Below are 26,015 nucleotides of genomic sequence, written 5' to 3'. Positions count from 1 at the left end.
TTTTCAACAGAGATAAAAAAAATACTTTTTTTCACTTCGGTAGCATGTTAAGTTTTTGAGATATACTGTAGAAATGCTCATTTTAAAATTTCACCCCCATTTTAGTTCCCCTTAAGTGGAATTTCCAAAAACAAATCACCTATGTTTCTTTACTTTTACAGGAGATTCCAAATACCAATTTTTATGTCTGTAACATTTTACGTTAGTCTTTCTAAAAATTCACCCCAATTTGTCACTCCTGTTTAACCACCATTAATTAGATTTTCCAAAAACAAAAATACGTATTTCTTTATTTTCAAAGGAGATCCCAAATACCAATTTTCAGGTCGGTAATAACTTCTGTTTCTGAGATGTAAGTATCCTCGTCTAAGTCATTCAACCCCTTTTTCACCCCTCCTATTGGGATTTTCCAAAAAAAAATGTATTTCTTTATTTTCAAAGGGGATTCTAAATACCAATTTTTACTTTAAAAGTTTTGAGATATATACACTCATTTTAAAAATTCACCCCCTTTCAACCCCCCCCCCATTAATTGGATTTTCCAAAAACAAAAAATATGTGTTTCTTTATTTTTAAAGGAGATCCCAAATACCAATTTTCAGGTCCGTAATATCTTCAGTTTCTGAGATATAAGTATCCCCATTAAAGGCAGTCAACCTCTTTTTCACCCTTTTGCACCCTTCCTATTGGGATTTTCCAAAAACAGACAATATGTGTTTCTTTATTTTTAAAGGAGATTCTAAATACCAATTTTTACATGTATAAACTTTAAAGGTTTTGAGATATAGATACACTCATTTTAAAAATTCACTCCCTTTTCACCCCCCATTAATTGGATTTTCCAAAAACAAAAAATACTGGTTTCTTTATTTTTTAAGGAGATCCCAAACACCAATTTTCAGGTCTGTAATATTTTCAGTTTCTGAGATATAAGTATCCTCATTGAAGGCATTCAACCCCTTTTTCACCCCCCTTTCACCCCTCCTATTGGAATTTTCTGAAAACAAAAAAAAAATCATGTTTCTTTATTTTTAATGAAGATTCTAAATACCAATTTTTACATCTGTAAACTTTCAAAGTTTTGAGATATAGATACACTCATTTTAAAAATTCACCCTCTCGTTAATTGGATTTTCCAAAAACAAAAAAAATGCCTGTTTCTTTATTTTTAAAAGAGTTCAAAAGTACCAATTTTCAGGTCTGCAATATCTTCATATTCTGAGATATAAGTACTGGTATCCTGATTAAAGACTTTCAACCCCTTTTTCACCCCTCCTATTGGGATTTTCCAAAAACAAAAAAATACATGTTTACTTATTTTTAAAGAAGATTCTAAATACTAATTTTTACTTCTGTAAACTTTTAAAGTTTTGAGATATAGATACACTCATTTTAAAATTTCACCCCCCTTTTCACCCCCTTAGCAATAGAATATCCAAAAATCCTCTCTTAGCGAGCACCTACATCTTAATATGAATGTATCCCCTAAATTTCATTTCTTTATGTCCAGTAGTTTTGGCTCGGCGATGATGAATCAATCAGTCAATCAGTCAGTCAGTCAGTCAGTCAGTCAGGACAAGTCTTTTATATATATAGATTAATAACCAGTGTAGACGATGTTATACACCAACCAAACTGCTACACAATTGCAAGTTACTGTAAGAAGACCGTTTTAAAGAGCAGGCAGAAAGGTCTATTCAGAAATGTAGTGTGAGAAGAAATTGTAATGGATATTAAAAGCTGTAATTTATATGGAATTCAGACAGCTAAGGGTAATTTTTATGGTAGAAGTAGGAAGCAATTAAAACACAATTGCTGTGGTTAAAAAGCAAAGAACCTTCAGTAAGTTACTTTTCCACTTACCTTTTCTTGGCCTCTGTTTAGGAAAGCAGCAACTGCAGCTGCATCAAAGCCCAGTGAATCACCTGGCTGGCCTGGTGGTCCAGGAGGACCAGGAGGCCCAGGAGGACCGTGGCGCCCTTCTTCTCCTGATGGGCCTCGAGGACCAGGCGGTCCAGGAATTCCTTGTATACCAGGGTTCCCATCTCGACCTGGCATACCTGATACACAAATAAACATGAGGTGAACTTGTGGACCACTGCAATTCAAATTAAGTTGAGATAACAAGAATAGAATGATAGTAATTTAAAAATTCAGCAAGTAGTGCCCAGTTTATGATTATTATTAATGTTGGTGATGATCAAAAATGGATTATGCATGAATTAAATTAGTAATAATCACCGACTGTTCAGTCCAAGAACTTGTAGATGGTGGGATAACAATTTGGCTTGAACCTCAGTTCAATCATTTGGTGGACTATGTTAACCCTTAACTATGGACATACATTTTCAGTGACATCAACATGGAAGTGAGATCACAGAGACTGCATCAAAATTAATGTGACTATGAAAGAGACGGTTAATGAGAGAATTTCCTAGCTGTTTTCATTTGAATAATTACACTTTATTCAACCCAAAACCACAACATTTTCCATTTGTTAATTTATAGAACCCTCATACCTTCAGATTTCAGTTGCAGCAATTTACTTTACTCAGGATGCACTGTTCTATTTAAACACACATATCCTTTACACTATCAACAAATATGGACCCTAGCTTGGGTATTAAAGATGTTTGATAACCACACATGAAACTGATCTCTTGTTGGGATGGAAATTACAACCACTGAACTTGGCCCTCATTGTTACTGTCACTCAACACATTCAAAGCAGATCTTCCTTGTACACTACAAGCACACTGGTTTTTCGCTCTGTAACCTTGTAATATGTTTTTCTCTTCTTTCCTAGTGGGCACAGATGACAAGTTATCCGTTTTTCAAGCTTCTCCTTGGCAATGATGGTACACTCCTCAGGGATGCTCATAATTCAAGAGATAGTGCCTTGTATATCTCTTGGGATCCTGGGGTTTAATAACCTTCTTATCATGTGTGGCCTAATGTGTTGAGCAACAAGTTCTTTCAGAAAATGTTGCCTGGTCATTTGGGGGCTCCCACAATAGGACTGATGCAAGATATTCACATTCACAGCTGCAGTATGGACGATACGAAAGAAGACTGCCATCGGCCACCTTCTTGTTCTTCTACCTGTGCAGTAGTTGGCTGACATCTGATCCAAAGTATCTACTCCAGACTTCATAGAATTATAAATATGAATCATCTCTTCCTTCCCCATGTCTGCATCTGTTGCTTTCCCATGGTGCACAAAACAGCCTTGTTTCTTTTCAGAACATGTGAGAGAAGAGTTATGTCATTCGTGAAGCCATATTCAGAGGAACTGACTTTTCTCTGATTGGAAAGAAAGAAGTTAATTGGAATTTCCTTCTTGCTCTTCCTTGCTGTCCCAACATATGTGAGTCTCCTTTTTCTGAGCTCCTGAACAAGCTCTACTAAGGTGAACCAACTGTCAGCTGTTATATGCCTATTTGTGCCCTGTATTGGTTCCGATAAATGAAGAACTGCGTGAGTTAGTTTTGAAAATTTCGCTCAGTTTTTCAAAGGCTTGTTCAGACATTCTGAATTTACATGGTCCTCTGAAACCTATTAGCATCATCTACTGTTGCATTTGTGCCAATGGAGTAACACCTTTGAGAGTTATGAATCAGCATATTCAGAAGCTCAGATATGGGTGCAGTAGGATCTGTCTCTCCCCGCTGGATTCTGTCTTCAGGGTTGTCAAAACACAGGCTGCACAGAAGAATGGAAAACCTCATACCTGACATCACAACATGAAATATTTCTCGGCTGAAAAGACTGACGTGATGTCCTCTTTGTTAGATTTTAAAATCGCCGAATAAATAAGGAGGCATAGAAAAACTTTCATTTCAACCGCATCAACATTTTGTAATTCTGGTTGGTAAACTTTTGGTAATTACTTCTTATTGCACTCAGTTTCACATTTGTCCATCGCACTAATAAGTTCACCACTTCTTCACTAAATGTTAGTGTCTATGCCATAACAGAATCCACACTGTTTCCAACTCGAGCTGAAGCTCGCAAACTGGCAAGGTGAATCACGATATTGTGACGAGGTGTACACACATTCTGTGGAGGTTCCGAAGATGACCATTTGTATCTATTTCTACCATAAAAGCACTTAGAACGTGAATCATCAGGCAGTAGGATGGACTTTTCATCTTCTTCTACCTCTCCTGTCTCAGTATCGGTATTGTGATCACTCTCTGTTTCGTTATCACCATCGTTCACATCACTCGTGTCTTCTTCAAACGACTCAGTAACTGTTTCTTCCTAATTTACATCACATGTTTGGACACTCGCCAATGTACCTGCATGCTGACTCATTGCTGCACACAGCACTATTAACTGACGACTGTTTCAAACCATGGACATGCGGTCACCGAGGCCGTTATGAAACTCATCAGCTTGTCATTGCGGCTGCATGGTTACTTATGACAGACAAGATACTGTAAATGCAGTGAAGAAGTCTTCTTAAAATAGAAAGGTACTGTAAGCAAATATACTGGGAGGGCGATAAGCGAGGTGTGGCACTTGTTTATTTTTCCACCGCGGTCATGTTGACCGCACGTCCATAGTTAAGGGTTAAATAGTATATGGCTTAGTCAGTGTAGAGCCATGTTCATGCTAGGTTACACTTTCATTTTTGCCTCAAACTGGACTGTGCCTTACCTGCTTATTACACCTTATTTAATAATGGTATCTTGGCAATTTAATAATAATAATAATAATAATAATAATAATAATAATAATAATAATAATAATAATAATAATAATAATAATAATAATAATAATAATAATAATAATAATAATAATAATTTTACATCCTGCTAAGTACATTTTATGGTTTTCACAGATGCCCAGGTGCCGGAATTTTGTCCCGTGGGAGTTCTTTTATGTGCCAGTAAATCTACCGACACAAGGCTGATGTATTAGAGCACCTTCAAATACCACCAGACTGAGCCAGAATCAAACCTGCCAAACTGGGGTCAGAAGGCCAGCACCTCAACCATCTGAGCCACTCAGCCCAGCTCCCTGGCTTTTAAAAAGGCGTTACTGTACAGCATTTCAGGGGATGCAATTAAGGAACATGTCAATAATATTTTTTCAGGTAAAGAAAATTCTCTGAATTGAACCGGTGTAAAAAAAGTTTAAGGATTGTCTTCAGAATATCCATTTGCATAAGTCTAGCTTCATCACTACAATATATAGATTTCTAGAACAATTACATCATTATGTGTCCTAACCATTAATAATAACAGACTCCATTTCACAAACAGATATTGTGTCCATACTGCACATTACACATAGATTTCTTCAAATCTTAAGGATTATAATCCTTAATTCTAAATTCTACATTGTTCATAATTACAAATAACTACAGTAGATGTGTACCTTGTTGTATACTGCCATCTCAGAAATCATTTGCAAGTATTACAAAAGGAGTAAGGATTAGTGTAAATAGGGGTTTTGCTGTTTCAAATGCTGTATTTAAAGAAAATTTCAAACATGGACATATGTTTCAGTCTTACCTTTGGGTCCTGGTTCACCATCTTTTCCTGGTAGGCCGGGAAGTCCAGCCAAACCTCGATCTCCAGGAGGACCCTAGGGAAAGAAAATTGAGGAAATTACAAAATTAACACATTGCATTAGTTCACCCATTGTCACTGCTAAATGATTTACAAATATTGTACATACCACTGGACCTGGAAGACCTTGTAACCCAATCAGTCCTCGATGACCCTTGGCTCCTTTGGGTCCTTCCTCACCACGCTCACCTTTGCCGCCTTCTGGTCCAGGAGCACCAGGTTTTCCTCGAGGACCCTGTTAATAGAATACAATAGCCTACTATTAGCCCTCGAGTTTCTTACTAGCAGTGGCAACTCAGGAGTCTACAGCCTATAAGATATCAAAGGAGTATGGGCATCACTAGGAGCTGGTTAGTTGGTCAGCTCATGTGTAAAATTTGCTTGATGTACTTCTATTTTCCAATTAAGTATTGGAACATTTACATACAAAAATACTTTACTAAAAGTAATGTTTTAAATATCTAGTATCCCTAGAAATTAATCCTTCAACAAATTTATCTTCACTCCAGCAACCTTTCTATTGCCAAAATGAAAACTATTCTGTTCCCTAATTTGAAGCTAAATATTTTGAGAACAAATTGATTAATTACCACAAAAAATATCCAAATTTCATTTCAATGTTGAGTTAATTTGAATATGAATTTTTAAAATGTATTCAAATTTTTGTTGATAAGAAAGTCACTGAGGGAGGAAAATTTCAAATTGCAAAGTAAAGTCACAACCTTTGGAATTGCCATAGGTATGTTGAATGGGAGACTGTAACATTATATGAGGATGATTTATTCATCAAACAATGTTGAATTATTTCGGATGAAAAATTCAGCAAGATGCAGAAACAAGGAACCACATTTTTTTTTTAAGTAACAGTATCCTCATGCATAACTAAAATATACCATACACAAATATTTGTGAAAATTTTTCTTCTTCTTTTTTCTGTACAGAGCAAATTTTCAGTGATCTTAGGTATCCTTTGATTCCATACAAACTTGAACTATTGACACTGTACTTGAGTGAATGCGGAGTGTCACCTACCACAGGTCCTTCAACACCCTGAGGTCCTGTCTCTCCTCGTTGGCCACGTTCACCTGGGGATCCTGGTGAGCCGCTAGGTCCAGGTGGGCCCTGAAATTCACATAAAAATTGGGTTACATCTGGTCTAAAAGAAGATACAGTAAGAAAAAGGGTAGAATTTACTCACTGGCAGTCCAGGTGGTCCAGATGGTCCAGAACTTCCTATAGGTCCTGGTGGTCCCTTGTCTCCAGGACGGCCTGCTATTCCAGTTGGTCCTACTTTTCCTGGAGGTCCCTCAGGACCCTGTTCTCCTGCTGAGCCTGGAGGACCTGGTGGTCCTGCCACACCCTGAGGTCCTGGGGGTCCTTCACTACCTGGTTTCCCTGCTGGGCCTGCATCACCCTGTGAACAATTAGGATTGTCTTTTACTGTTCCATCAGTCAACCAGAAAGATTAACTACTACATTTCCAATGGATACCATTCTTCTTTCTCCCATTTTTTAGAAGAACAGAAGCCAATTTTTTCTATGTAAAATATTGACTGACTTCATATGTGATAATAAGATAAAGTTTATGGAATTTTATTACAAATCAACTAAATTATGTGATGAATTCTGTGAAAATTGTATAGATACAGTGTTTCTTTCTCCTTGGGAAGATGTATTACAATCTAACTGCTACAAATGCTGAAATTCAATAGGTAAAATTCAAGATTTTTAGATGTGAGTTTCAATTAATGTTATTAATATGTAGGGGCCAGCCCCACGGTGTAGGGGTAGCATGTCTGCCTCTTACTCGGAGGCCCGGGGTTCGATTCCCGGCCAGATCAGAGATTTTTATCTGTATCTGAGGGCTGGTTCGAGGTCCACATGATTACAATTTAGGAGCTATATGATGGTGAGATGGCGGCCCTGGTCTAGAAAGCCAAGAATAACGGCTGAGAGGATCCGTCGTGCTGACCACACGACACCTCATAATCTGCAGGTCTTCGGGCTGAGCAGCGGTCACTTGGTAGGTCATGGCCCTTTGGGGCTGTTGTGCCATTGGTGTGGGGGGGGGGGGGGAATAAGTAGGGCCGGGATGTTTATGACCAAACAAATTAGTAAACACAAGTATTTATGACTTTAAAAACTGTGAAAATATGTCCCTAAAATAACTTAAAAATTGTGCTCAATGTTTTAAAAATAGAACATTTGTACTAATCTGTGTCATTAAAATCCATCATTTATTTAATCTAAAAATAAGTCTGATAGAGTTTGTAAGAGATAAGTAGAGAACATTTCACAGAACATATACAAGAATGAAAGAAATATTTCACAGTGATGGAATGTCACATAGAATTGCAGTAGCAAATCACATACATTTTAAAGTTCTCACATGAAAACAACTATTTTTTCTGAGCCCAGAACTCTGCTCAACATCGCAGGATGTTATTAGAGCATACCATATTTGAAATACAGTAAATCATTGCTGTTCAATTCCAGTTCATTTCCATTGAATACTGCCAACTTAATAGAATGTCACCAGTCTTGTAGAGTGTAGGTGGGATCTCTTTCTTCCTCCAGATTATTCTAAATTATCTATATAGCCACTGTAGTCCTATTGATCCTGCTGCTTTTATCATTTCCGTAGTTACCTCATCCACTCCTGCTGCTTTACTGCTCTTCATCTTTTGTATGGCTTCCACTATTTCTAACATCGATATCTCCTTTTCTTTTCCTTCTTCTTTCCCCATTGTTTCTTCTTGCTCCTTCTCATCTACCATTTCACTGTATTTAATATTTAGCAATTCAGAAGTATTCTTCCCATATTTTTAGTATGTCATCTCTTTGCATCAGTATCTGCCCTGTTTCAGTTTTTATAAATTTTGTATCTTTCCTATTTTGTAAAATATTCTTCACCAAACCATACAAAACCTTTTTACTTCCTTTTATATCTTCCTGTAATGTTTCTGTGAAACTTTCCCAGTTCTTCCGTTTCTCTTCTTGTACCATTTTCTTACATACCTTTTTGGGTTCTTTATACTTCTGCCAATTCTCTATACTATTGCTGCCTATCCACATCCTCCAAGCCATTTGTTTCTCTTTAACTGCTTCCTTTACCCTGCTGTTCCACCAACGAGTCTCCTTTTCCTTTTCCCTCCCTGATAGTCTTCCAGAGGTGTTTACTGCACACTTTACAAAACCATTTCTGAAACATGTCCTTTGCTCTTCCACGCTGTTCACGTAATCTTTGGGAATTTCTTTCTTCAGATCCTCTTGAAACTTCTCTCTTATTTCTTTCTCTTTTAACTTCAATCCATTTATTTTTCTTGCCCTTTTTTTTCTATTAACTTCGTTATTTTACCAAGTCTAAATTTGGCTATCACCACTTTATGGTCTCCTTTGAAATCTACTCTTGGCACTGCTGTCACATCTTCCAGTTGTCTTCGTTTCTCCTTCTCCACCAGAATAAGATCAGTTATTGTCTTTGTCTTTCTATGTGAGTTCTTTTTTCTAAACCACGTATTGCCAATAATTAATCCATTCCTTCTACAAAAGTCTATTACCAAATTTCCTTCTTCATCTTAGTTTCCATAACTGTAGGGGCCAATTATTTCTTCTTTTCCCTGTCTGTCTGTCTGTCTGTCTGTCTGTCTGTTCCAACATGTGCATTCATATCTCCCATTATTATAACCTCTTTGTCTTCAGTACAACTTTCCAGTTCTTCTAGAAACTCTTCTAAACATTCATCTGCATTCCCTGATCAGGCAGGGTGCATAAACCTGTATAAAATCCTTGATTCCACTCTCAAGTCCGAGTCTAACTTCAATTATCCTGTCACTGATTTGGTCAATTTTGTCCACATATTGTGCTAGGTCTTCTCTCAATATAACTCCAACACAATTTGTTGCCATCTTTCCTCCACTCCAAAATTATACCCTTTCTTCAATTCTTTTTGACCTTTCCCCTTCCATTTTGTTTCACTCATTCCCATTATTGCTATGTCTTTCTTCTCCATATACTCTATCAGTTCTTATACCTTGCTATTCAAAGTCATGGCATTGATGATACCGATTTTTGTAATGTCTGGTAGCCCACTTCTCACAGTTCGCCCAGAGCACCGGGAACTGCGCATCACTTCAGGGTGATGCCCTAGCATTTTTCGAGGCCTCGATTGACTCGCACTCATTTTTAGGCTGTTTGTACGATGAGTTTGCCACTCCCAAAGGCATTTTATTACCTTCTGTCAGGTTCAAATTAGGCCACCCCTAACATGGAGTCAAGGCGCCTTTTGTAGCCGCTCCTCTGGAGGACAGATGCTACGGGTTTGCCCCTTCCTCATCTCCACCGTACTGAAGTCCATCTTCTCTACCATAGATGTCGTTGAGGTCTTCACCCATAACCCAGGGCAAGGGCCCTCTATATTAATGACCCCTGGAGAGAGGGTGTCCCATTATTTTAAAGCCCCCAGGAATTGGGCTACCTGTTGGTCAGCGGGTTGTATTGGGTATTTCAAGCAGCCCTACGTACTGTAGGGACCCCCTATGCTGGATTATATGTTTGCATTATTTAGTTCATACTAAGCATACTCCTGTCTCAAAATTGTTTAAATTTAAGTATTTATGTTCCTAAATAAATAACAGTTTGTTTAAATTTAAGTATTCATGTTCCTAAAAAAATTGTTAGCCTATCCCTTAGTCCTGTTTCTTGGTACAGGGTCGGGGATGTGCTGAGATGAATTTATATAACTTGTTTTACGTCCGGGTGCCCTTCTTGATGCCAACCTCAGTTGAGGAGCGAATGAAGATGAAATGAATGATGGTGAATGAAATCGGGTAAGGAGGTGGAAGGAATAGGCTGTGACCTACGAATAGGAACTGTCACAGAATTTGCCTGGAAGTGTAAACAGGAAACCACAGAAAACCATTCTCAAGACAGCCAATGGTGGGATTCGAACTTATGCATCTCCCGAATGCAGAGCTTGGCCCCATAGCCATTCTACTCGGTTGTGTTCCTAAATAAATAAATATCTCACATTGACATATTAAAAATACCTTCATCTTTACACGGGCATATTTTGGCCTCAAAACATAAAGGGGAACACTGCGCTCACTGGCGAGTAACAGCACATGCAAAAACCTAGCGAGTAATGCCGGGTTATCAATCACTGGTGTAATAATCGTGTAAAAACCTGTTGGAGGAAATACGTAGGTGCTTTGAAAAGTTCTCGGAATGTTCTAGAATTAAGTATCTTACCTCGGTGGAACTGCTTTTATTTTTCAACATAGTCTCCCTGTAGACTAATGCATTTGGTCCAGCGATGTTCCAATGCCTTGATCCCATCTCGAAAATGAGATTCCTCCAGGCCTGCAAAATACCTCTCCAATTCGGCTGTCAGTTCTTCCCTTGTAGAAAATCTCCATCCACCAAGGAAAATTTTCAGCTTTGGGGAATAGATGAAAGTCTGATGGTGCCAAATCAGGTGAATAAGGTGGATGTGGCAACAATTCGTACCCCAGTTCATGAAGTTTTGCCATGGCAATAACACTTGTGTGCGGCGGAGCGTTGTCCTGATGAAAGATGACCTTTTTCCTTGCCAAACCAGGCCTTGTTTCACGTATCTTTTCCTGTAGTTGGTCTAGGAGGTTTGCATAGTATTGCCCCATAATTGTTTGGCCAGTAGAAAGATAATCTATCAGCAGAATGCCTTTTGCATTCCAGAAAACTGAGGCCATGACCTTTCCGGCCGAACACACTGCCTTTGCTTTCTTTGGTGGTGGTGAATCAGCATGTTTCCACTGCTTTGACTGCTGTTTTGTCTCTGGGGTATAGTAGTGGACCCAAGTTTCATCTGTAGTCACAAACTGGTGAAAAAATCTTGTTGGTTGCACTGAAAATGGGCCAGACTTTGTTTGGACATTTCCAATCTGGTGCGTTTATTGTCCAATGTCAAGAGCCGCGGCACCCATCTTGCGGATAATTTTTTCATACCCAATTCTTCGGTTAAAATATAATATACCTGTTCAGAAGACATCCCTACAGCTTCAACAATCTCCCGCACTTTCAGTCGATGATCCTCCATGACCATTTTATGCACTTTTGCAAAAAATTCTGGGGTCGTAACACTTTTTGGCCATCCACTACGCGGATTATCATCCAAGCTCTCCCGACTAAATTTAAACTTGCTGGTCCACTTGGCAACAGTTGAAAATGAAGGAGCAGAGTCCCCCAGTGTGTTCTGAAAGTCGGCATGAATTTTGCTTTCATGCCTTTCTTTACAAAGTATTTAATCACTGCTCGAATCTCAGTTTTTTTCCATTGTCACAAATCACTACGTGGGAACAACAACAAAGAGTCGTCACTACTACACTCCTGCAGCTAGAGCACTGACACGCCACGTGTTCACTCACAAAGGATGTGTGATTATTGCGTGGTAACCTCGTTGCTCTAGCACTGACATCTAGCGGTGATTCCGAGAACTTTTCAAACCGTCCTCATAGACTTCATAATTCTATGCTTATGTGCGATTTGGATAATATACCCGAAATTGTTCACCTCTGTCAATGTTGGATTAATAATAGCTTTTCATTAGGGCTAATGCAAGTAATGTACAATTGTCATATAACTGAATATCTTGTTTTATATTGAATTTTTAAACAGAATTAATAAACGTATTACTCATTATAAAAATGGAGAAAATGAATGTACATTTCTATAGATCATGTAATTTTAATTAATGGGTTACACAGCAATTTAAAATTTTCTACCCACAATATATTATTAGATTATGGTATAATACAAACATGGCATTTTATTTCTTGAAAAGAGAGGAGAGTAACTTGCATATGGTGTTTCATAATAATAAACTGCGTGAGTAAAAATTTACCTAGCGCGCACCCATATGTTACAAAACAGAGCATGTGTCCTGGTGGGTTAAACCAAATAATAGAGACCTTGTGAGATCAGCCAAGTAAAAGAATTAAGTGATAATTTGGTAAAAAGAGAAGTGATTACTCTGTGTTAGATCGGAAACCAAATTTTTACATCGGATTGATATATATAGCATTGAGAGACGTATGACTACGATGTCTGGAATAAATTAACACAGTATCCTGAGAATTATGCCTTTTCTGGCGGGACCTACAGTAGTGTTTGCAGCGCACTATGTCTTCTGGTATAGGCTAGAGCAATTTTGTTACTTTCATTGATCTGTCTCAGTCTTATCCTTGGCTTTGACAATATGAAAGTGATCAAGGTATGAGTGATGCTACTAATGTCATTCCTTTTGCAGCCAGCCACTGCTATGAATGATGTGAAAATGTTGCTCATAGGGTCAGTTGATTCATGCATTTCAGTGAGCTTGACAGACTGATATATAATAGCAGCTTATGGCTTGGTGAGGAAAGCAACGGGAAACTACCTCACTTCTCATTTTCCTAGTACGCCTCTTCAGTGATGCTTAGGCCATCTATAGGGTGGCGCACGAATAGTTGACACATTTGAAAAGCAAATATAAAATGCAATTTATGTACTATGTTGTTAAAATTTTGCGCACACCTGCCCTGTTTCATGGAAATATCTGTACAGGTGACACTGCTGCTTTGTCTCCAAATGCCTGCATTCCAGTGAGCTTTCTGCCATGGTCGACCACGGCTGACTCTCCGTTCAGCAGTGCGCCAAAACAGTTATCTTTTATTGCGAATCAAAAAATGTTGTGGCGACACAAAGGAAATTTCGAGCTGTCTTTCAGATTAGGTGGGCACCAGCAAGGAACAGCATCCTTCGCTTATACAGAAACTTTGAAGAACAAGGCAGTGTGAAGGAAGAAAAGCAACCACGTGCACCAGCAGTTCGGTCTCCTGTGGGTTGCTAGGCAGCACAACCCACACAAGTCAACATGGGGAGCTTCAAGACGAACTGGAATATCGCACCATTCAGTTCAAAGAATGTTACATGGTGACCTTCAGTTGCACCTGTACAAAATGACTGTACTACACAAGCTCACAGATCTTCACAGGGAGAAGAGATTGCAGTGTGCCTCATGGACTCAAGATAAAGATGAAGTACTTTTTAACACTTGGTTCTCTGATGAAGCCTATTTTCATCTCAACGGGGCAGTTAATAAACAGATTGTGCGGTTTTGGGCTACAGAAAAACCCCACATTATTCACGAAAAAGCACGTATGGAGATAAAGTGAGTCTGTGGATAGCTCTGTCAAGTCATGGCTTAATTGGACCATTTTTCTTTAGTCACACAATTAATGCACAGTGATACAAGGACATTCTGGGGAACAAATTCATGCCTCTAATTCTCACTATCCCTATTCATATGCAGTGGTTTATGCAAGATATTGCAACACCTCACACAGCTAACGATGTTCTTGAGTTTTTGAAGGGAGTATTTGGTGATCGCATAATGTCTCTTCGTTACCCATAGTACAACAATAATGGCGGATTCTCATGGCCTCCTTAAAGCTCTGATTTAAATCCATGTGATTTATTTTTATGGGGCTACTTGAAAAAAAAAAAAATTCTTTGCTTCAAGACCTCAAAGCCACGTGGAAATGCTTGCTTGGATTGTGCAGCTCTGCAGTGAAATTCATGAAGACCTGTGCCGCAAAGTCATCAGAAACGTGCGTACTCGTCTCGAAGAGGTTATCCGCCACAGTGGAGGCCACGTTGAACCTATGATATAGTGAAATGTATTTCCAGGGTCCAAGCTGCCTGTGTCTAAAATGTCATTCATTAGTGTTATTAGTTGTTATTCTAAAATTAAATGTGTCAGCTATTCGTGCGCCACCCTGTATAACAGCTGATGGTGGAGCTGTTGAGGATCCAACCAGCCTTAGGGCTGAGGATTGAACATACATACAGTACCCTGAGAATTACTGGCTGCCTTGGGAGAGGCAACCATGGCAAGGCTACCCCATTTAATTTTTCCAGGAAATCAAGGAGAAATTTGGAAAAGTTATGTAAGATACAAAAAACATGTCATCTGAATTCTGCTTATTTCTACAGTATATCTAAGATATCGAGAGTTGACAAGTGAATTATTGCACTTCCTTCATGGATTAGCCTCATTTTGTTTCAATAAAATTGTTTCTCTCTAGTATCTATTAAGCTGTTTGTTGAAGATCAGTCATTCAAATATATTTCATACAAAAACTACTTTAACATCCAATTGCAGTAGTTATTCTTGTACCACACAAACATTTTTTCCTTCGTATTTTGGGATCCTAGTTATAAAAAGTAATTGTCACAAATATTGCCTCTTTTGCTCTAAGGAAATATATAAAAGTGCCAGTTTCAAACTAAGAAGTAGGCATAAATTACCGGAGATCCTCGGAAACCTCTCTGGCCAGCAGGTCCACTTGGGCCTGGAAGTCCTGGTAGTCCTCGGTCTCCAGCAGGTCCTTGTGGGCCAGGCTGCCCAGGAGGTCCTGGTGGCCCCTCAGATCCAGTGTCTCCCTTGTGACCCTCTGGACCTGGTGCTCCAGGCTGACCTGGAGGCCCAGGATTGCCCTGACGACCTGCATCTCCATGTGAACCTTTGATACCTGGTATCCCTGCAGGACCTGGTGGACCTTGTGAACCTGGTTGTCCCTGCAAACAATACAGAGATGAATACAGTTCATATCATAGAGTCTATCTCTGTAGGAGGTGTTTTGGGTATACTTACTGCCTGTCCTGGTTCCCCAGGCCTGCCTGGGGCTCCCATAATGCCCACTTCTCCTCTTGGACCTGGTTCACCTCTTCCCCCCTTAGCACCAGTCAAACCAATGAGACCTGGAGGCCCAGGTTCTCCTGGACTACCTGTAAACATTGAAATATTTCACTTTATATTTGCTATCATTCTTGAAGTTATTTCTACTCATTATGTCATTAGTATTTTTATAAAACTAGTACATGAAAATAAAAATATTGTCATTATCTGTATTTACTAAGTGATGCCTCCATAGTTTGACTTTATGTAGGCTAAACCCAACAACCTAATTGAAAACAGTTCTTGGATAATTTTAATAGAAGATGCTTCACTGCTATGAAAATCAGATACAACTTTTTTTATGTCTTCATAGCATTAGTATTAGTCAAATGGATTGCATCATGTACCCCAACAAGTAAGTAGTGGCTGGGGTAGAAGAGGGACAGGTGTGTCTTGTTTAAATTTGGCCAACCTCAATGGAGCTTTGAAAAATATATTTTGTCTGATAATAACCTATCAGCATCAGAAAAGTTTTGCTGCATTACTTAGGCAATTCTATGCTAGCCATGAGCTAGACAATTTATATGCACTGTTGAAGAACACAAAATCTTAAGAATTTCTCCAGCGTTTACCATGTAAATGCAGCATCAGTTACAATAATAGAAGGATGTATTTCCACATAACTTCACCATTCCCAAAACACAGTTCTACAGAATGGTTGAAAAGGATCACAATTTGAGAATATTTCATTGCTTCAGGAACTTCAGAATTTAGAAGAAATATGTCACCAGGTTGGTCAGCAAAGAGGCATCTCAGCAGCAACATTTATGACATATCTTCCAAAAATTTATGTACTTTCTTCTAAAGACACCCACATCTTAATGCCGTCTACTCTGTGTCTTATCATTTGCAGTACATTTTCTTAATATGATGAAAAATAGCTTTTCCTCAATATTGATTTGGTTGTAATCGGCTGTGTCTTGTACTTCACCATGAAGGTTCTAAAATATTAGTTATTTGCTTTTTTAAGAGGAATGTTGGTGGATACCATAAATTCACAGAGATCTTTGGAAAAATCTGACAAAATGGAAGATAGTGAAGCTGTAAGTGTATCAAAATCCTTTACTTATAGTTGTGGCTCAAATGGAAGTCAGGAAAATAATATGACATGTCATAAACATCTGAGCCTTAATCATTAGCAGTATGTGTGTACATATGTTTAGATATATGATGAAATGAAATGGCGTATGGCTTATAGTGCCGGGAGTGTCCGAGGACATGTTCGGCTCGCCAGATGTAGGTCTTTTGATTTGGCATGATGATGAAGACAACTCATACACCCAGACGCCGTGCCAGCGAAATTAACCAATGATGGTTAAAATTCCCGACTCTTCCGGGAAATCGAACCCGGGACCCCTCTGACCAAAGGCCAGCACGCTAACCATTTAGCCATGGAGCCGGACAGATATATGATAACCTGCAAATATGTGATGTAGGCCTACCATAGAATGAGATAGATGTTCTAGAACAGACTAGGTATTATACCATTTGCTTACAAATACTCATGGAACACCTATCAAAATAGATGATGTGAGCTTGGATTTGAACCTTAGATTTCTGAAGTGAAGCAGCTTCCTAGATCTACAGTTGAACAAAACTTAACCACTTGTCACTCCTGATAGTTCAAGGGTTCAACACTGTGAATCCCACCAAAAACTTTGAAATCAAATTAAATAACTGAAATTCAGTTGATATTTCAATTAAAATCTCTATGCTTAAAAAAGAAAAAATAACAATATGGACTTGAGAAGTGCAGTAATGTCTATTTTAATCCAAATATTCCATATTTGCACCAGTTGAAACTGGATATGATTAACCTGAATAGGAAAATAAAACTCTGAATCTGAATATTAGTAGCAATAGAATAAAGAAGCATAACTTATTTATTTGTCTATCAGTTTTATATCAATATTGAGCTGTATTTTCTATTTAAACGAGCTCTGTAAGACTTACCTGGTGGACCTGAATTTCCTTGTTCACCCTTGATGCCATTGAATCCACGTTCACCCTTGGCACCTGCAACTCCAGCAGACCCCTGTGGACCTGGAAAGCCTTGTAATCCCTGTGGTCCTGGTGGTCCTCTCTCTCCTGGTCCACCAGGAGCACCTGCCTCTCCAGGAGGACCAGGTGGTCCTGGGTCACCCCTCTCAGCAGGTTCACCTGGGGGACCTTGTGAACCAACAGGTCCCTGGGGTCCTCGTTCTCCTTGTCGACCTAAACATTGCATTTAAGTTAGTGTTTAATACAAATATAACAGTCTTTAAAATTTTCTGAAGCAGAATTTAAAAGTAATTACATTTTCAACTGCAAGTATTAAGGATACATTTTACAGAAACAAGAGAAAACTTGAAGTTTTGTGAACTAGAAAGAAGTAAAAAGAAAGGGATGCTTGTACACTGCATTAGAAATGACTCTTCACAGCAAGCAGTGCAGTTGTGGCCTATCTAAGTGCACAGTTCAAATGGCAGCAGTGTCTGCTCAGGGTTAGATGTGAACAGACAGCTTGAGAGATTGTGCAACACAGTGAAACAAGAGATTAAAAGCACAATGGTTCTGTAATAATGTATGACGTAGGTGCAGCGATGTAGTTAAATAATAACATCACTGCTATCACTGACTACACTTTTATATATATATATATATATATATATATATATATATATATATATATATGCATATTCACTTAACACAAAAACAGTATGATAACATGGTGAAATAGAGGCTACACAATAATTTTCAATCAATCCACAAAGCAGTATCAATATGGTACGACTGATTTATGATAGCTTGCTACATCAGCTACTGACTGTCTTGACTTATAACTCACTCACTGAACTCATCACATACTAAATACATACTAATTTATGAATGACCTGCCATCACATTGTCAGTATAACTGCAACAGCACACTAACTATCAACACATCAGTCTACATAACTTCTCCTCTCATACAGTAAACCACGATTGGTCTGCCACAGTAGGTTTCAATTATACATCTTCATAACTCACCTTCAACTACTTAGTGCAATTCTCTTAACACTTTCCATATATATACTGGCTATTATTCTACATAATTCTGCTGTCTTACAAGATAGTATTACTACAAGATACCTGGACGATTCTACAATAACATTGAGATGTCCTTGGTAAGTTCCTGTTCTAGAATTATCTTGAACAAGTTTGTCACTGTTAATTCTGATAGTAGGCTGGTAAACTGAGGCTTGGCAGCACCCCAGGAAAAAACTCAGAAGGTGACACTTTGGGACTACATGGTGGCCAGAGCCTTCGTGAAATTATTTGTTCTCTGAAAGTATCACTTAAAAATTACATGGAATGACGGGAGGTATGAACTGTGACTCCGTCTTGTTGGAAGAATAAGTTCTGTTTCATTCCGTAATGAACTGTGCAAGATTTCATTACAGTAACTCCTGAATCTACCATGCTATTAAAAATATCTGCCCAATAATTCGTAAACATCAGATTACAATCCACATGCCAATCTTTTGAGAATGAAGTTGTGTTTCACAAATTGTATGTGCATTTTCAGATGTCCAGGGCGGGTATTTTGACTTGAACTTTTTATGTAACAAGTTAAGTGAAACCAAGCTTCATTGATCAAAATTGTTCTGTGTAATACTTCCTTTCCATGTTGATTAACAAAACTGCTGAAACTGCTTGCATTTAAAAGTCCTTTTCTCTGTACCCGTCAACTTCAACTCCTGAACAACGGATAAAGATTTAGCTTCTTTCTTGTTGCTGTATGCACTGTGAAGAACTATACACCATTTGACCATGGATTTTTATAGGCTTTTAAGGAGCATGTCGGAAATATCCACAAGTTTCTCTTCCACTCTTCAGAGCATCAAATATGGCACCGCGGCTATGAAATTTACTTACCGAATCTTGCACAGTATCACACTACATTAGAACTGAGTCGGGAAACCGTTCAAGAAAATATTCTTTTCACTGTGTCTGTGTATTTGTTTCCTTCCTGGAAAATCCTCTCCTCTAAAAACATAACATTCAGTCCCCTGTAGGAAGCATCTTGACTCTCACAAGCTACTGACCATCTCTCCCCAACCTTGACTCTAGTAGCATTGCATCAGGCTCGGGTCGGCTGGAGCATTGCGAACATACGCAATACCGCTGCCAACCACTGTCATTACAGAGACTTATTTCGAATGCACTTTATTAGGAAAACATTAATAAAGTAGAAAGCTTTTATTTTGAAACAGCAGTTGGGAGATAATGGGTTCTAACCCCACTGTTGGTAGCCCTGAAGGTGGTTTTCCTGGTTTCCCATTTTCACACCAGCCAAATGCTGGGGCTGTACCTTAATTAAAGCCATGGCCGCTTCTTTCCCACTCCTAGCCCTTTCCTATCCCATCATTGCCTAAGACCTGTATGTGTCAGTGTGACATAAAGCAAATTGTAAAAAATGTATTTTGAGTCATTATAATAGATTCAGGTCTTACTTGCACAGGAGAGAATTGCTTCTGTGATTCCAATATAATAAAATCATATAAATGCTTGTCGTACCTTGTGATTTGGCTTGAAATAAAGAGGAAAATAGATGGAAAGTACAATTTTACTTGCAAAATATTTTTTGCTAGTATACACTGAAGACTGCTGAAATGAGGAGGTTGCTATATTTTGGAAACTGTCATGGCATGAGCCATTTTAGGTTTTACTATTAAGTTCTTTTCCCAGGTTGGATTGCAGTGATGTTTTATGCAACTGACCTTAATTGCTAAGATTTTGAATACATTACAGTAATTTTTATCAAGGCGCTGATGTACCCCTCTTTATCTGAGGTAAAAGTCTCCCCAGGCAGTTAAAATCAACTACGAAGGTGGTCACTGTGCATCTTCTTATATTATATCTCCCCACCAGACTCCCACAAGCACTAAGGATATCTTTGGAACATCTGCAATGTATCTCTCAACTAGTGGTCAGACGGGCAGTTTTGGGCAATTTCTGTTACTGTTCTAGGGTATAACTTAGGGGACCCTGTGCTTTCATAGTCAGACTTGCATACTGGTAATTTATGTACGTATATTGAGAACCCTAGAAATTCATGTTATTCAGGTGTTCTCTCTCTCTCTCTCTCTCTCTCATTTTTTTCTAGTGGATGTTTCATGGTGTGTGTACTGTAGTCATGTCCTAGTTTATGAACCATGGGCAACAGCAGAGTGGCCAAGTAAGTGGTCCTGAGATTCGGAATACCAGTTGCAGTGGAATAGGAGTGGGTATCTTGGACATATTCTGAGTCATGGCCCTCCTTGTGCTTAGGTAGCTAGGCCTATACAACCCATAGATGGTCCCTAATCCTTCAGAGAGAGAGAGATTTTTTTTTTTTCTTTTGGCTATTTGCTTTATGTCGCACTGACACAGATAGGTCTGATGGCGACGATGGGATAGGAAAGGCCTAGGAGTGGGAAGGAAGCGGCCGCGGCCTTAATTAAGATACAGCTCCAGCATTTGCCTGGTGTGAAAATGGGAAACCACGTGAAACCATCATCAGGGCTGCTGACAGTGGGGTTCGAACCCACTATCTCCCAGATGCAAGCTCACAGCTGCGCGACCCTAACCGCATGGCTAACTCACCTGGTCAGAGAGAGATCATAACTGGCATTGTGTGTATATAGGGTAGCATCCTGCTTCACAGAATTTACCAAGCTCAGAATATTTTATGCAAGCCTCATACCTATGGGAGTAATGGAGTTCCACTTCCATTTGACAGGCAAGGGACTCCTTGGAAACAACTTGGCAAATTAAATGGAATTTGAAGGGGAGTTATCAATACTAATGAGGCTTACTGAAGAAAGAAAGTAGAACTGGCTGATTCAGCAAAGAGGATGCATTTGGATGTGTTAGGAGTCAATGATATTCGGGTAAGGGGAGATAATGAGAAATGATAGGATATTATAAAGTATTCTTAACAGGTGTAAAAGGTAAAGGCAGAGTATGAGGTAGGACTGTTCATCAGGAATGTTATTGCACACAACATAGTTTCTGTTAGGCATGTAAATGAACCTCCATTGTTATAAAGCAGTAGAAATGGAAAGGGAGGATAAAAGGAAATGAATAGTGTTTTGAATAAATCAGCAGAACTCATAATAGATCCCAGGGAATCACTGGACAGGTGGAATGAATATTTAAAACATCCTCTCAACATAAAAGATCATTTTTCTGGTGATGTCACGAACAGCTGAGCTCATGGGGAGGAGGACATTGATGCTGGTGAAATGATGCTTGAGGAAAAGGAAAGGATGGCAAAAACCTCCATTGTCTTAAAGCAGCAGGAATAGATGAAATTAAGACCTGAAATGGTGAAAGATAGCAGAAAGGCAGAGATGAAATAGCTTCATAGAATAATATGATTAGCACGGGATTTTAGTAAGATACATATACCTTCTGTTTGGACAAAGGCAGTAATTGCACCTACTATATATATAAGCAAGGATTACAACTATTTAGGTATTTCAATGATCAGTATACCAGGCAAGGTGTTCACTGGTGTTTTGGAATGGAGGTTGCGATCAGTGGTTGAGAGTAAATTGGGTGTAAACCAATGTGGTTTCAGACCACTGAAGTGCTGTCAGGGTCAGAGTTTCAGTACTGTATGCACCAGGTAATTGAAAAATGCTATGAGAGGAGTAGACAGTTATGTTTCATAGATCTAGAGAAGTCATATGACAGAGTACCAAAGGAAAAGATATTTACTGTATTGGGGGACTATGGGATTAACGATAGATTATTAAAAGCAATCAAAGGCATTTGTATTGACAATTGGGCAGCAGTGAGAATTGATGGTAGAATTAGTTCTTGTTTCAACGTACTCACAGGTGGAAGGCAAGGCTGTAATACTTTTCACCTTTTTTTAAATTCATAGTTTACATGGACCATCTACTGAAGGGTATAAAGTGGCAGGGAGGGGTTCAGTTTGGTGGAAATGTAGTAAGCAGTTTGCCCTATGCCAATGACTTGGTGTTAATGGCAGGTTGTGCTGAAAGCCTGCAGTCTAATACTTTGGAACTTGAAAATAAGTGCAATGAGTATGGTATGAAAATTAGCCTTTCCAAGACTAAATTGATGTCAGTAGGTAAGAAATCCAAGAGAACTAAATGTCAGAGTGGGAATACAAAGCTGGAACAGGTAGATTATTTGATTAAGGATGTGTATTCTCCTAGGATGTAGTATAGTAAGTTAGATTGACTCAAGGGGCAACAAAGCTAATACAGTGAGCTCGCAGTTCTATTCATCAGTATTCGGTAAGAAAGAAGGCAGCTCCTGGATGAAACTAACTTTATACCGATCTGTTTCCAGACCAAGTTTGCTTTACAAAAGTGAAAACTGGGTAGATTTAAGATATTTTATTTATAAGTTAGAAGTAACAGACATTAAAGTAGCAAGAATGATCACTGGTAGCAACAGGTGGGAATAATGGCAGGAGGGTACTCTGAATGAGGGGATAAAGCCTAAGTTACGAATGAACTCAATTGATGAAGCTGTATGCATTAACCATCTTTAGTGGTGGGTTAATGTGAGAATAATGAAGGAGAATAATGGACTCAAGTGTGGATGGTAGAGAAGTAGAGATAGTCCAAGATGATGAAGATTAGGTTCAGTTTCTAATGATTTAAAGATATGATGTATGGAACTGAATGATGCAACAGTGATAGTTACAAATAAAGGATTTTGGCAGCATTTAGTAAATTCACAGAGGCTTACAGACTGAATGCTCAAAGAAAATCATCTTCAAGGATTTGAACCCACAATTTGCCAAATGCAAGCTAATAACTATGCGACCCTAACTGCACGGTACTTTATTTCTATAGACTCTCCAATTTTTTCTTCTGAGTTTCTGGGTTTGAGTTGCTTTTTGTTTTAAATAAGATGTTGTGGTTTCTTTTGGAGGGATGCTTGGCTACAGCCGAAATTTTAGCAGATATTTGCCATAAAAGAAAGATTTACTTTTGTAGAGTTGTTTCAGGAAATACTTCTAATTATATTTATCTACATTGTATGCTGTAAAACTTGTTTCTTATATATCCAGATTCATTAAAGGAATGATAGTCCAGTATTTTCAAACTGCCATTAAAACAAGGTGATATATATCAAATTGTATCTATAAAGTTGTACCAGTACTGTTTCCATCTTGATATACACTAAAATGCCACATAATCGAACTAAAGGGAAACTATTGTTAGAGCAAAAGGGAAAAACATTCCATTCCTATGTGCATGCAGTATTGTTTTAATTCAAAATAGTCTTTATGTAAATATATAGTAAACTACTTAGATACATTATTTCAGAAAATTCAGAAGATTAGAAATTCTCACATTAAAAGTTAAGAAAAACTTTTTTTCTCACACACTTGCGATCAGTTATATCACTTGGCTGCCTGATCAGCATTGTTTCAGCTGGTGTGGGTTCATTGCTCTGTTCAACAGGCTGTAAGTATAGGTTTGGATAGCAGCATTCCTTTAGTACATTGCTGGGTAAACCTCAGAAATAGGGCTTTGTTTAATTTATCATAATTTTGCATTTTGAAATCTTTGACAAGTTTTCCTGAAATGTTGGCTTTGCTTTAAGTTGTCAAATACTGTTGAGATAAGGTACCGATAGTATAATCTGCTGCTATCTATATATATAAAATAAGAGTTTTGTCTGTACATTGCTCAGAATTTGACAATAATGGTATTTCTGTATCGGTCATGTCCATAGTAACAAGAAAATGCACTTTTTACATTTCCGTAATTTCTGTCCGTCTGTCTGTCTGTCTGTATGTATGTACACGCATCACGAGAAAACGGTTGAAGAGAATTTAATGGAAATCGGTATGTGAAGTCGGGGGATGAGCCTCTACAATCTAGGCTATAAATCATTTTACTCACGCTGAGTGAAATGGTAGTTTAGGGGAAGGCCTAAAATTGAATTCTCAACTATTTATGTTATTAGTGGTCTAATGAAAATCGGTATGTGAAGTTGGGGGATGAGCCTCTACAATTTAGGCTACACATCATTTTACTCACGCCGAGTGAAATGGTAGTTTAGGGGAAGGCCTAAAATTGAATTCTCAACTATTTATATTATTAGTGGTCGTATTTTAAATAAAATGGGTATGCAAAGTTGGGGAATAAGTTGCTACAATTTTGGCTATCAATAATTGTATTCACGTTGCGAAAAATCGTAGTTTAGGGGAAGGCCTAAAATTTAATTCTCAAATATTGTTGTTATTAGTAGTCCTATCTTGATGAAAATCGGTATGCAAAGTCAGGAAATAAGTCGCTATAGTCTAGGCTGTAAATTATTTTATTCACGCTGAGCGAAATGGTAGTTTAGGGGAAGGCCTAAAATTTAAATCTCAAATATTTCTTATTAGAGGTGTAATCGATGAATGCTACATAACTAAGGTTATATAGTATTAAATTTCCTATTATTCATGTCTTATACATTGTTACCGTACTGGCTATGATCACAAAGATATTCATAAATTTGGATTTTTGTTATTAAGTCCATATCAGCGCCGAGTAACGAGAAAATGGGTAAACAGTATTTAATGAAAATCGGTATGTAAAGTCGGAGAATAAGAAACTACAGTTTACGGTATAAAATATTTTACAAATCACAGAGTCGAAAGAAAACTAAATGTGAAGGCCTACAATATAGAAATCTCATAACGTTGATCAACAATAACATTACATTGACCATTGTTTGTCGTGATGTGCTTTGTGGCTTCTGTTGCCCCTCATCTCCGGTAGATAGGATTACTGCTGCGTACAGAGTATTTTTATTTGATTTACGTCGCACCGACATAGGTTTTATGGCGACGATGGGATAGGAAAGGCCTTAATTAAGGTACAGGTCCAGCATTTGACTGGTCTGAAAGTGGGAAACAACGGAATACCATCTTCAGCGCTGCCGACAATGGGGTTCGAATCCACTATCTCTCGGATGCAAGGTCACAGCTGCGCACCGCTAACCACACGGTCAACTCGCCCAGTCGTACAGAGTGTAACAGCCTGCCTGAATATTGATGGGAAGTAGCTGGGGAGTTAGATAACTTTCTTCTTTAGCATGCCATTCCCCTGGTTTATAAATTTTTTGATACTACTGGTACGTAACACACTGGATCGTCATAGCATTCGGGCTATTCAACCCCACTTTTGAGGCACTGACTGGAATTAACAGTGTGCATATTTAGCAGAATAATGGCAGATGAGTGTTCATGGCAATCTGAGGCCTGGTCATCCCAGCTCTGGAACTTTGGACTATTAGATTGGCACCTCCATCTAACCGCAGCACTGTTCGTTAATAGTAATAAAACGTGCGGCTTTCCATTTGATCGAGTATTTTATATGATAGCATTGCTTTTAATCGCTACATTCATACTCACGTTTTTGTAATGACCTATGTTGATTTCAGTTAGGAAAACCACAAAGTCAGTCTTTCTGAGAATCCCGTAGCGAAGCACGGGTACATCAGCTAGTGTCTCATAAAAGTCTCCTATTTTCCATCTATCTAACAACTTCAATTGTTTTCACAACATGGGGCGAGATGTCTGTGCGGTTAGGAGCGCACGGCTGTGAGCTTGCATCCAGGAGATAGTGGGTTCTTCGAATCCCACTGTCGGCAGCCCTGAAGATGGCTTTCCGTGGTTTCCCATTTTCACA

General features: G+C 38.5%; 1 protein-coding gene across 2 annotated transcripts in view; it reads right to left on the bottom strand.

The window, feature by feature from the left end:
• Window positions 1-26,015, bottom strand: part of LOC136858009 (collagen alpha-1(II) chain) — a 209,645-nt gene that overhangs the window by 26,300 nt on the left and 157,330 nt on the right. For both annotated transcript variants that reach the window (XM_067137199.2, XM_067137200.2), the window contains 8 exons: window positions 17,290-17,550; window positions 15,253-15,386; window positions 14,907-15,176; window positions 6,778-6,993; window positions 6,612-6,701; window positions 5,689-5,814; window positions 5,523-5,595; window positions 1,864-2,060 (listed from right to left, as the gene is read on the bottom strand). In XM_067137199.2, the coding sequence (XP_066993300.2) occupies window positions 1,864-2,060; window positions 5,523-5,595; window positions 5,689-5,814; window positions 6,612-6,701; window positions 6,778-6,993; window positions 14,907-15,176; window positions 15,253-15,386; window positions 17,290-17,550 (1,367 nt within the window). The remainder of the gene's footprint in view (window positions 1-1,863; window positions 2,061-5,522; window positions 5,596-5,688; window positions 5,815-6,611; window positions 6,702-6,777; window positions 6,994-14,906; window positions 15,177-15,252; window positions 15,387-17,289; window positions 17,551-26,015) is intronic.

This window comes from Anabrus simplex, chromosome 1 (genome assembly GCF_040414725.1).
Source record: "Anabrus simplex isolate iqAnaSimp1 chromosome 1, ASM4041472v1, whole genome shotgun sequence".
Lineage (NCBI taxonomy): Eukaryota > Metazoa > Arthropoda > Insecta > Orthoptera > Tettigoniidae > Anabrus > Anabrus simplex.
Note: the sequence above shows the minus strand (reverse complement) of the source record. Positions and strands in the feature narration are given on the sequence as shown.